The sequence below is a fragment of the Thermobia domestica genome, chromosome 2 (genome assembly GCF_964235325.1).
Source record: "Thermobia domestica chromosome 2, izTheDome1.hap1.1, whole genome shotgun sequence".
NCBI lineage: Eukaryota > Metazoa > Arthropoda > Insecta > Zygentoma > Lepismatidae > Thermobia > Thermobia domestica.
The window spans coordinates 292,063,772-292,076,529 of record NC_137455.1 but is presented as its reverse complement, the minus strand read 5'-3'; the positions used below and the strand labels follow the sequence as shown (position 1 = coordinate 292,076,529).

The 12,758-nt window shown below is 36.6% G+C and overlaps 1 protein-coding gene across 3 annotated transcripts in view; it reads right to left on the bottom strand.

Moving 5' to 3' along the window:
* The window catches only part of FER (tyrosine-protein kinase Fer), a 285,225-nt gene that overhangs the window by 63,009 nt on the left and 209,458 nt on the right, over positions 1 to 12,758 (bottom strand). For all 3 annotated transcript variants that reach the window (XM_081748883.1, XM_081748884.1, XM_081748885.1), the window contains exons 4-5: positions 11,888 to 11,984; positions 2,777 to 2,972 (exon numbers count right to left, since the gene is read on the bottom strand). In XM_081748883.1, coding sequence (XP_081605009.1) covers positions 2,777 to 2,972; positions 11,888 to 11,984 — 293 coding nt within the window. The remainder of the gene's footprint in view (positions 1 to 2,776; positions 2,973 to 11,887; positions 11,985 to 12,758) is intronic.

The window sequence follows — 12,758 nt, the reverse complement described above, 5'->3', positions numbered from 1 at the left end:
TTTGGTTTCCTTCCGGAAAACTAAAAACACCATTTTAGCTTTTTCTTCTTCTTCTTCTTCTTCTTCTTCTTATTATTATTATTATTATTATTATTATTATTATTATTATTATTATTATTATTATCCATAAATTATATCCAAGATAGTTTTTATTATGCTTAATCATGAACTACTGCCCGGGACCAAACACTATACTTTTGTGCATAACTATAAAGGTAACCCAGAAAGTTCTGTCCCTTTCCGTGGAGGTCTGTGTTCTATTGGACCTCACACCGTGTGGAGATAAGGCGAGTGGAGATAAGGCGAACGTCAGTTGTTGGTGTGGGTACATCCAACATACTACCTGGTTATGGCAATTCAGACACAAAGTGAACTTGCGTAAAGACAGAGGGAACATGGGCCATCCACAGAGCGTCATAAGAGCATGTATGCTAAACGAGTTCAAATGGAGGTCAAACGCCGCTGTAGGGGGACAGAAGATATGCCAAGCCTTTGGTGAGGGTGTTGTGACGACGCGGACATTGCAGCGATAGTTTAACAAGTTTAAGGACGATGACGAAACACTCGAAAACACCACGTGCCAGAATACCAACACATGTACAAAGAGGAACTGGGACTACAATTCAGTGTGTGGAGAAACCATTCGGCAGCACATCCATCAACTTGTGAAGCACTACAAGTTGGATCGATGGCTCTCTCATATTTTGACTCCGGGGCAGAAGGCAACGCGGAAGTCGCCTGCGTTTATTTACTGTTTCGGAGCCATTTCTGGACAGGGCGTTGACATATGATAAAGTGTGTCCTATACGAAGCTCCACGACGCCATCATCATTGGTTAGCATCCCATGAACCGTTTCAAAACAGCCGAAACCAGCACTGTACTAGAAGAAGGTCCTTCTGTGTGTTTGGTTCATCGTGCATCGGGAACTGCTACCAGCTGGTCAGAGTATCAATGCAACTGTGTAGTGTCAGCAGTTGAGCTGTGCTCAACAAAACCTCAAAACTCTGGAGCCATCACTTCTGAATTGCAAATGGGTCCTCGTTTACGGGACAACGCTAAGTCCCACATGGCTAGGATGACTCAGGACACCATTTTCCGCCTTGGATGGGAAACAATATTGCAACCACTATATTCCCCGGGTATTGCACCGTCCGATTATCACCTGTTCCATTCTTTGGACAATCGCCTTAGAGGACGCCAGTTCAAATCCCTAGTAAAAGTCCAAAATGCACCTGATACTTTCTTCGTTTCACGGCCCACCAAGTTCTACCGCGATGGATTCCATGGCCTTCCAGAACGTTTTCAGAAGGTCGTCGATGCTGATGGGGACTATTTTTGATCTTCCAGGTTAGGTGACATATCGATGTTCGAATGTGGTGGGTGAAAAAGTAACAAAACTTTTCTTGGTTACCTTTATATTTAAATTTAAGACCTTGTATACAGAACCTATCAACACAAGATTGATTTTCTTTGAAATTTCACTTAATTTCTTTACGGTTTCCTGACAAAAATATGTATTTATTATTCGTGACAAAATATATATATATATATATATATATATATATATTTTATTACACTGAGTAGAAATAAGAGAGAGAGCGAATGAAATCCAAATTGAATAAAGGCATTGTTTCTCACCAAATTTTCCATCCTCTGTGTCTTTTAAAACACTTGTTAAAGCATATAAAAATATAATGTACTTACAAATCAGTTTAGTACCTTTGTTTTATGGCTGTATTTGTAGTACCTTGTTAAAACGTTTGGCTTCAAACTGTCAAATATAAATCGCAGTAAACTGTGTAATCTGCTGTCACGAAAGGTATCCTATTTTTCGATCGGTATAAGGAAGAGATACTATACTATTTTTCGATCGGTATGGAAAAAATATTTCTCCATACTATTTTACCATAAATTATTAATTGTCAATACACTTTGTTACTTTTAAATGAATGAAGCGAGATAATTTTTCTATGATGTTATAAAAGCTGGTCATTTGGGGGGGCAGGAAACCATTTGGGGGGCCTGCCCCAATGCCCCCCCTTGGCTACACCCATGTCCCTTCACCAGAAAAGACTCGAATGAGGAGGTCGAAGACCAAGTCCACGCTCATTGTCTTCTTACGCCAATGGTGTGATCCCACGAATTTGAACTTGAGTGACAGTCTGCCAACGGGTGGTTTCTACGTATAAGTGCTGAAAAGGTTGAAGGGAAGGGTCAATCGAGTGAGGCCAGATATTGCCGCCAATTCGAACCTACATCATGACATGGATCAAGCTACACCTGCTTCATGGTCAACGACTACCTGGCCCGGAACGGCATCGTAACGCTTGGATATGCATTATTCACTGCACACCAATAATTAACATATGAAGCCACAACATTGTTCCTACTCCGCGCCCGTAACAGAAATAGAGACAAGATTGAAAATAATATGTAATCGCGTATGTATGTAATGTATGCATAAATAAATAATCATTTATTGAATTCACGAATTCACACTGAAATTTCATTTCCTTTCAGCCACTAAATGTGACTATTATTAAAATATGTATCTATTTTCTATCTATAACCAGCAACTGCTTATATACAGGATGGGGACGGAGTCGCTTTCTCCAATATGTGATGAAATATTGTTTTGGGGAAAGTGAATTTGTGTCCATCCTGTATATATGACACACACACAAACATAGTAGATCACAATAGTACCAGTAAAAGTTTCAAAATAATTATTAATACTAAATAGGTATACAGGTGTAGGAAAGGTACTGTACATACCATCGCTCAATCATTTCCTCCTGCACTCCCTGTTGATATTCCAGCAGCCCAGGAAGAAGAACAGTGCGGAAATCTCTTTCGTACTCTGTGGCCTCACATAAGAGAAGAACATACTCGTTGTGGGTGAGGTGGAGCTTACGACATGCTTTCTGATATTTCTCTCTCACATCATCCAATTTACGACCACTTCGACCCGCTGCAACAAAATAAAAAATGCAAAATAATTCTGATATTATATATATATATATATATAGTTTTGTACCGTCCATCAGTCATATCATAATTAGTTAACAAAAACAAAATATCCGATTGGTAGTACACAGTGTTCATTGAATTTGTAGCTAGAAATATAGTATATATCTGTCGTATTGTATATTTCCATTAATAAAATTAGATGGGTACACTCAGTCGAAAAAGTTTAAAAGTTTTTCAAGCTAGCCATTCTGAGTGAGGCTTTCCTGGATTTTCCTTATTCACACCAGTTAAATGCTGGGCTAGTACCTAACATAATGGTTCCTTCCTTCTCTCCTATCTTCCTCTCCAATTCCCTGGATAGTGTGATCGCCGAGGGACGTCATCGCTCATACTTAATGGGCTAACATGACTATAGATGCTTTAACTTGCGTAGGTGTCACGAAGTAATGTGAATACGAGACGACAATAGTCACTTTCAGTGCGATGAAAATCTCAATCAGACAGTGATATATCTGAAGCTTTGACATTTAAAAATTATCTGCCAAAATTCAAAGAAATACTTTTTCAGCTGCAATTAAATTTAGTAAATTTACTTCCACCTTCATTTGTAATAACTTTAATTGGTCATATGCCGGTAGTTAGGTTTCTTGATTCGCAATTAAGCAGTACTGGTTTCGAATCTTATGGCTGGCCATATTGATTGAGATATTTCCACGGTTTTCCTAAGTTATATTAAGACATGTAGGAGATGACATTTTTAAACATAAGCCAAGGAAGACGTTTCCTTCACTTACTTCCAACTGTTGTTGTTATTGAGTGCTAATAATTTCCATGTAAATTGGTAATAAAATTACAGTTTCCCTATTTCGGACTACAATTTTCAGATGCTTAAAAATGAAGATGATAATACTCCAGATAATTATCTATTATTCTAAAACTGTTTTCTGTCCAAAATCTATGCAGTGTACATTTTAATATCTGAAAATTCTAATTTTTATCTAACAGATTCTATATGACCTTACCGAAATATTAATCATAATAAACACGTTACCTTGTTTTTTTTATTATTATTTTTTTTAATTCCCGACTGTCTTGAAAGCATCAGTGTCATTTCAGATTTTGCCATGGGAGGGGAAAGATTGTTCAATGACAACAGTTTCACATTTTTTATCAGTATATTATTACACATTTTTTTAAACAAAAAAAGCATGTAGTCTCGAACTCGGGGGCCAACTGCCTCTGCCCTTCCCAAATTACACCTCTGCTTGAAATAACGTTCAACTGATCACGGTGGTCGATCACTCTCGTAACAGAGAAAACACTTGTGACAATTTAAGAAAAGACTGCCTGGCAACCCTGATGCAACCCATGAGAATCATGTCTTATTGCTAGTTTTAGAAGCCTGGTGAAATCTGGTATTTTCCAACCAACAGTTTTAGGCCCATAGCCAGTCCAAAAATGTAGAAGTAGCCTGGTAGAAGCTAGGGAGACCCGATCCAACCATATTATAGTTCATCACCATATTATAGTTCATTTACAAGACTACCGTGAAAATTTTAGGAGGACAGTAAAAATTTACGTGGGCGGCCCCCAGACCCCCGTGGATACGGGCCTCCCCCTTAGACATATCGCCCCCAGAAAGCAGAAAGGTGATAAGCGCCAAAATGCAAATTTGTCAGGAGAGCATATAAACGAGTGAAACACTAATTAGTCTAATTTCGATTCTTTCTTTCTTCTAGAATTCAGTTTTCACTGCAGAACTTTCATGTTGTCTCCTGCTACTTGTCTCCTTTCTGCACAACATTAAACATGAAATGAGTAGTCACGATATGCACTTACAAGGGAAGTGCGCGATGTCAGAGATAATTGCACTAAATTTGGTGTAGGAATAGGTAATGGGAATAGAAAAGAACGTGTGGAAGCATTCGTTTCGCAGGCGTTCGGTATTAGAAATAATGGGCCCTACAATTCAGAAGAAGTACGGCCTGTTAATCAGATATTGATGGGACGGAGCCTTTACTCGCTCTTGCGACCAATGTAGTAGTAGTTAAATAAAGTAGAATGAAAACAGAAAATATGAGCTGAACAGAAAATTGCCAATGTCAACCCTCAGCCCCACCAGGTGAATGCCGGGATACTAAATTATCAACTGCCCTTGCCATTACCCACCTTATCTCTATAAAGAGGAATTGAAATAATTTTTTTAAAAAGTAGTCTCATCTGTTCCAGAGTGAACTTTTTTTTTAAGCGTATCTATTCTTTGAATACAGTTTGTGGTACTATGTGTGCCTGTTATATTCTTTAATGTTTATGTTAACAGTTTCATTGTAAAAAAAAAAAAAAAAAAATGTAACTCACTATACGGTATATTAAAGCCTACTACGGTATTTTCTAATCTTGTTCAGACCAATTTGGAAGCTAACTTGACGAACATGGCAAGTGTGTAGAAGACAGTGAAGACGTTCTGTCTCATGTGTGCTAGACAACAGAAGTGAAACGCTCATGCTCATTTTGTGTTCACACTATTAAAGTACAGTGTTTGTGAAACATGCGTGAGTTATATTTGGAGTCTTGAACGGAGTTGTTACGAGGGTGTTTCTGTCCAATACATTTTGCTGCTTGCTAGTGGTGAGTAGAACAAATTCAAATATTTCCGTTATCCTTTGCGTTAACATAGTTGTGTTAATGAATTGTATGTATTCAAACGATTGATTTTGTTACGGCCGTCCGCAGTCGTTCCCATTTTAAACATCACTAATCCGGAAGTGTATATTTAAATTCCCCTCACAAACACACAATAGTTTAGGGGCGCCACATCGTAGATATCAAACACCATACAAATTAAATCAGTTAATATTGGTGGGTTCAAAAATTTAACACTTGCGTACTGACAGCATCTTATAGTGTGAAGAAATACAGCAACTTCATTTCGACATCTTTCCTGGAAAACTTCTGGCAACACACACGATTAATTTCTGTATATATTTTCTTTTTTTCTTTTTTTTTTCTTTTTTTTAAAATATAATTTCATTAAGCTAACTAGTGATGCATATCCAATTGGTAACGGCAAGGGCAGGGCAGTTGATAGATTTAGGATCCCGGCATTCGCCTGGTGGGATTGAGGGTGGACATTGGTGCATTTTCTGTTCAGCTCAGTTTTCTGTTCTCAATCTACTTTATTTAACTTATTCTGCATTGGTCATAACAACGAGCAACAGCTCCATCCCATCAATGTCTGATTGACAGGTCATACTTCTCCAAAGCTGTAGGGCCCATTATTTCTGATTCGGTAGCGTACGCAGGAATTTATTTCGGGAGGGGTCCAAACTCAATATGAGGGTATTTTATATTAAAATTCCTAAAATCACCCCTAAAGTTAGGCTAAATTTACACAAAGATAGAAATTTCGGGGGGTCCGGACCCCCAGGACCCACCCCCTGCGTACGTCCCTACCGAACGCCTGCGAAACGAATGCTTCCACGCGCTCTTTTCTATTTCCATTACCTACTCCTACACCTAGTTTGGTGCAATTATCTCTGAGTGACATCACGCCCTTCCCTCGTTAGTTGGAAATCAAGGAAAGTGGCACTTAGCACCCTTCTGCTTTCTAAGGCAATTTGTCTCAATGCATATCCTAAGGGAGAAGAATGCATGCCAACAACAAAGCCGCACGAATCCTTTATGTTGGATGATGAAACTTGGTTTTTACACTAAATATTAAACATATACCCATTAAAAAAAAAGAAAGAAAAAGAAAGAAAAAATCGTTTCTAGTATTTTAACTTCCCACATTCTATTTATAAAATAACGAACATATAGGAAATGGTTGGATTGTATAATTATATACAACACTTGGATTGAATTGTGTTTTCATTACACTTTGATTGAAATTCGTATTTTAAGGAGATGAAGGGAGTTCAAAACAATAAACTTTACTCTTTCCGTGCAAAAACCGAGCATTTCGGCTAGTATATCATAAAGTTGACTTTATGCTTAACTCAGTTTTGAATCTTAAGGTACTACGTATCCAAAGGATATAGCGATGTCATGAACAAAAATTTAACTTCTTCGAGTGTTTCTGGTGGTGGTCATAAAGTAAACCTGAATACTTTAAAAACATCTAGTTGCTGTGTCACGAACTATATTCATAAATAAATCAATCTGACATGTGAGTATCCATTTGTAAAATACAGGAATTCTTTCCTTAAGCTAGGCCTAATCTGCGTTAAAAGACGCACGTTTCTCGAAGACTAAGGATCTTTACAGAATAAATCGGCTGATAAATCCTTCTTTAAATAAACTACGAAAGAACCTGGCTGATGTTATAAAAAATAAAATAAAAAAAAAAGCGGAAGACAGCCGAAATGCTAGTTACGTACAAGATGTCGAGAAGGATACGAAGTGCATTCGCTTTGAATGCCATGTAAACAAAGGCCAAAGCGTGACATAACCTTGACCTCGACCAAGATAGAAAGTTTACGATAGTCCACAAACAGCACGACTACTGTCACTGTGAGAGAAAAATCGGATGAATTGCCGTGGTTACGTGTCGAAATTGACCTGTGCGTGAGGCAATCACACGCGATTTTTTTTTTTTTTTTTAAATACTCGATACACATGACTGCCATTTAGTTAACTGCTTTTCGGAATAGCTCTTCACATATACACACACACACACGCAATTATATATTATTCGAATCGCTTTCTTCCTTTTTCGGGTGTGTGTGTGTGTGTGTTTACTGTTACAACTCAATGCAGTTTGGATATTTTCTTCTATGAAAAATGCTTAATATCTTTACCAAACGGATCATAAATATTATTGGTTGATTAGCATTTAACGTCCGTTTACAATACATGGTGGGATTCGAACCATTTCTTGGATTTGTATCCACAGGTCAAAGCTGTAAATCACTCACTCAATGGTTCATTCAAAATAAAATTTGTAACCGCTAGAAAATTGAAGGATTGAAATTTAGCTTCTTATAGAGCAAACACATTTCAAAACCAACCAAACAAAGTATATACTATTTCGCCAGCATTTTTTTAGTAATGCAAATAAAAAAATAAGCAATTAGTATAGTTATACTTGTATGCATTGATTCTGGTGTCTACGGCGTCCAAACCCCCAAGTTTCGGCCCGGTACTTGATGTAACACATTAGTATTGCAGATAAAGGTTATTAAAAGTTTGTTTCTACGACTTCCACGTTATTTATTATTTATTATTGATTATAAAATTCTAATTCTATCGCATTAAAATTGGATTAATTCAGAACAGAATGAATTTAAAATATGCCCGATTTATAGCGTGACAAAATTATCAAATTTCGGTTTAAGTACCAAACTTAAAACAGTAAAACACGTTTACGCATTATTAATACCATCCAGAAATAATAATCGAAGACTTAACGAAGTTCTTTACTTCAGTTGTGTTGAATCAAATATAGGGTAGCCAAGTGGCCGGTTTTTCACCGGCCTGGCCGGAAATATTGCTGTTATTTTGATTAAAGACGGTGACCGGTGCAAACTTTTTACCAGCCCCTTTATGACTTTTTTTTTTTTTTTTTCAAATTTGTATCTAGTTCGAAGTATCGATTTAAAAAGTAACTTTCACTCTGCAAATCCAATATTGGCACCTTTCACCATCTATCAACGATTAATACATTTTGTTCATCTGTTTAGATAATTTTAGATGACAGGGACTGCATCAGAGAAAATTTGAAATTTACTTGTAAGGAATTTTATACATTTATTAAGAATGAAAAAAGAATTTAATTTTCCAAATCCAAAATTGTCACGTATAAAGATTAATATACTTTTGTTCATCTCTTTAAATAATTTTAGAGAAGTGGCAATTACTGGTAAATACAATAAATGATCAATGCCGATTTTAGTTTCTCATTTATAACACAATGTATCTATAAGCTTATTAGTGATTGTACTAAGGATATGCAGAATACAGGTGCTAATGCGCTTTTGTTCACGATAGTACATTTCCTTCCCATGGATGGATCGACCACAGATACTTCACACTTAGACCTGTATCATAGGGAATTTTGAGCGAGTGTCGTTTTTTTTTTTTTTATTTTCCAGACTTGGCAACCCTAATCAGATGTCATGAATTTTTAGTGGAAGCCCAATAAAAAAATAAAACAATAAATATTCATTATACAAAAGGAAGTAATATGATTTTTTCTACAATATTATTAGTGTTTAACGAAAAAAAAAATGTCCAAAGATGAACAAAATATCGATTGATAGATCTAATTTAGCAGTACAAAATGATACAGAGAGATGGAAGTCCTGATTCAGTTCTCGAGAAAATTGAGATAAACAATCTTTTTATGTAAACGTAAAAAATTATGCTGAATGATAACTATTCCGTTTATTAACTTGACACAGACAGTGAAGTAGTCGCTAACGAAAGTTTTAATTTTGCCACTAGGAAAATGACTGAAGTATACGCTAATGGAAGTTTCCATTATGCCAGTATCAAGAGAACTGAAGTATACGTTAAAGAAAGTTTCCATTATGCCATTAGTAAGACGATTGAAGTATACGCTGATGTAAGTTTTCATTATGCCATTAGCAAGGTGATTGAGGTATGCGCCTTCTTTCATTCATAAATATAACTACTTTTGGGAAACACTATGTTCATGGGTTTTCTCGGAGTCATCCCGTGTTCTCCTACATTATCATTCCACAAATTATTTCATAACCATTGGTCTTCTTTAGCCTAAATGACATAATCGTGGAATATTAAAGACTTCATTTTATTTATACACATGTTCGGCCAATACTGAGGCTGATCGATTTCCAGCAACATGTAAGATTTTTCCATCCGTAACAATGTAGTTGATACGCCTGTTATTTTTTGAAGTAATATTGCAACAAAGGGAGAATTGAAAAATGCATGCCTTATGTCGTGAAATATTTCTTCTGCTACAGAGCTACTTAGGCCATTTTAAGTTATATTGGAAGTTGTAGCAAAGGTACGTACCTGCGTTCAACAAATTGTTTGTGATTTTCTAATTAAATCTTACAATCAAATTCAACAGTTCAATGTAATTGCTCTTGTTCATTGACTTGCTACCATCTCTACGTCTTCGATAATCCAATGCCTGCTTTTGCTTTTTTAAAAATGGCATTAACCGATGTTTTTTTTTTTTTTTGTTTGCTTTTACATTCTCATTATTTTTAAATATCTCATAGCAATAGTGATAAGCTTGTGTAATCAATGTCTTTACGCAGTACTTCGATTAAAATGGTATTGGAACTATTCATCACTATTTACATTAAAAATTATCACTGAATTTTGAAACTTCCAAATGCCTTTTTAGTAACAAAACGAACATGACATATATGACAATTTATTACTTGATGAACTACTCAGTTAACTGTTTCGTAGAATTATGGTGACTACTTAGAAAATGCCTAGTGTATTTTTTTATTTTTGTTTCTAATTCTGTAAGGTAAGGAATAGACCTGCCATTTAAAATAACAGAACATTATCATAGGTACCAATGAACAAATAGGACACAATTTCACTTAACCTTTAAACGCCTACTGACGCAACTCTGTATCATAGCTTTAAACCTTCATAACTCAGCTCCTAATTAAGGCACGATGATAATTTTGGTATTAATGTAGTCACGAAAGATGAAGCTTCCCAAGAATATGCGTTTTATGTATGTGGAAGTTACCACAGTGGAGGGAAGGCAGGGTAAAATCCGTGTTTTTTGTTCCATATCATCAGTTATTTTTGGGGGGGCACCTCCTCTCCCCTTGAGGGTACAGTCATAAAAATTGGTATGCGAAACAATGAAGTAGTCCACTACACGCTAATACCATGTAAAAGTACTTGTTGGTTTTGTGTGTGAAATAGGGGAGGAGCAAAGCTGATCAATTTTTTTAGTCTTTTCTTTTTAACGAAAATTATATTTACTTTCTGGAGGTTTCATAAGATATCTTTTCACTGAATTCATGTAAAATCATAATTCTTGTTGTGGTTTGTTTTACGGACAATACTGAAGAAAATGGTGTGTATATAACGTGGTACTATGGTGGGGGGAAGGGAGGAGAATGTGAAATTCAATGAATCGTTCTTCTACGCGCCTTTTTTTTTTTTTTTTTTTTTTTTTTTTTTTTTTTTTTTTTTGTTTATTGCTCAGATCCGCCTCTTCAGTTTCGGCATCTGAAGACTTTAACCGAAACGGGCTATCATCATCGCATTTTATTTTTCTTTAGCCTTTTTCATCCTTTATTTGCGATAATTGGAAGGAAGAAAGGAAGACAGGCCCGTATCCAGTGGGGTCTAGGGGGGACGCCCCCCTAAATTTTTGCTGCCCCCCTACAATTTTCACGGTAGGCTTGCAAATGAACTATAATATGGTGATGAACTATAACGTGGTTGGATCGCCCCCCCCCCTAAAATTTTGGGGCTGGCTACCGGCCTGCTTGGAGATACACAAAAGGAAGGGAAACAAGACTATTCCATCTGTTCCATGATGAAATCGCTACCGCATAGAATATCTGGCACGATGAATCCTCACACAGTATATGCCGTTCGCCACCATATTATACATACGGCCTTTGCGGATAAGAAAATGGAACCGAAAGCACATGAGTGCAAAAGTTTTTTTAAGTACAATAAAAGGTTAAAATTGTGTTTATACAACATAAAATTCTTTATTCTTAAGCACTCAGCGATTAGATTTTCTCGCTAACTCAAGATAAACTCACGGATTTATATTCAAAAACTGTAAATACACGTTATCTTATTTATTAAGTGATTGGCCACATTGAGTTAATATTTGCCCCTTCAAGGACAGAAAATGTTACACTTATTCTCGTTCATCAATTACTAGATCGTAAATATACATTTAGAAATGTTACAATGTACACCAAACACACTTACATTTTATGTAATGATCTTCAAACTTCGTCCTAGTCAGTTTATACAGTTCCAGACATTTCTGATATTCATCTTTCGTCCTCGCCACAGACTCATGTAACTGCAAAAAACAGAAAGAAAAAAACATGTTACACTGATTAAACAAAATATAAAGGTAAAATAAACAGATCACGTCAATGACCTTTTGTATATAAATGTTTGGATAAGTCTAGTAGGCAAGAAACGTGTCTCGACAAAATATACAAGCATATATATATATATATATATATATATATATATATATATATATATATATATATATATATATATATATATATATATATGGTGATCAGAAAAATGGAAACACCTGAACGAAATTGCAACTTACCAGATTAATATGGTGTCGGGCCACCTTTCGCCTTCAGAACAGCCTTGATGCGACGTGGGATGGAGGCATAGAGGTCGTGAATGGTAGCAAGTGGAATTTTACACCATTCCTCGTGCAGGGCATCGGCCAGTTCTGTGAGAGAGAATGGAGGTGGAAATCGTCGCCGCAGTCGTGTTTCCAAGACAGACCCCAGATGTTCAATTATGTTGAGATCTGGGGATTGGGCGGGCCAGGGGAGGTGTTGAACTTCATCCCGATGTTCCTCAAACGACGCTGCAACAACGTCAGCTGTGTGAATGGGTGCATTGTCATCCTGGAAGATGGCGTCATTGTCCGGGAACAACAACCGGACCATAGAATGCAAGTGGTCTCCTAAAATTGCGACATAATCGTTGGAAGTGATTCGTCCGCTAAGTGTGACGACAGGATCCAATGAAAACCATGATATGGTGGCCCACAGCATCATCGAGCCGCCGCCATGTTCCACAGTTGGGCGGAGACACTGCA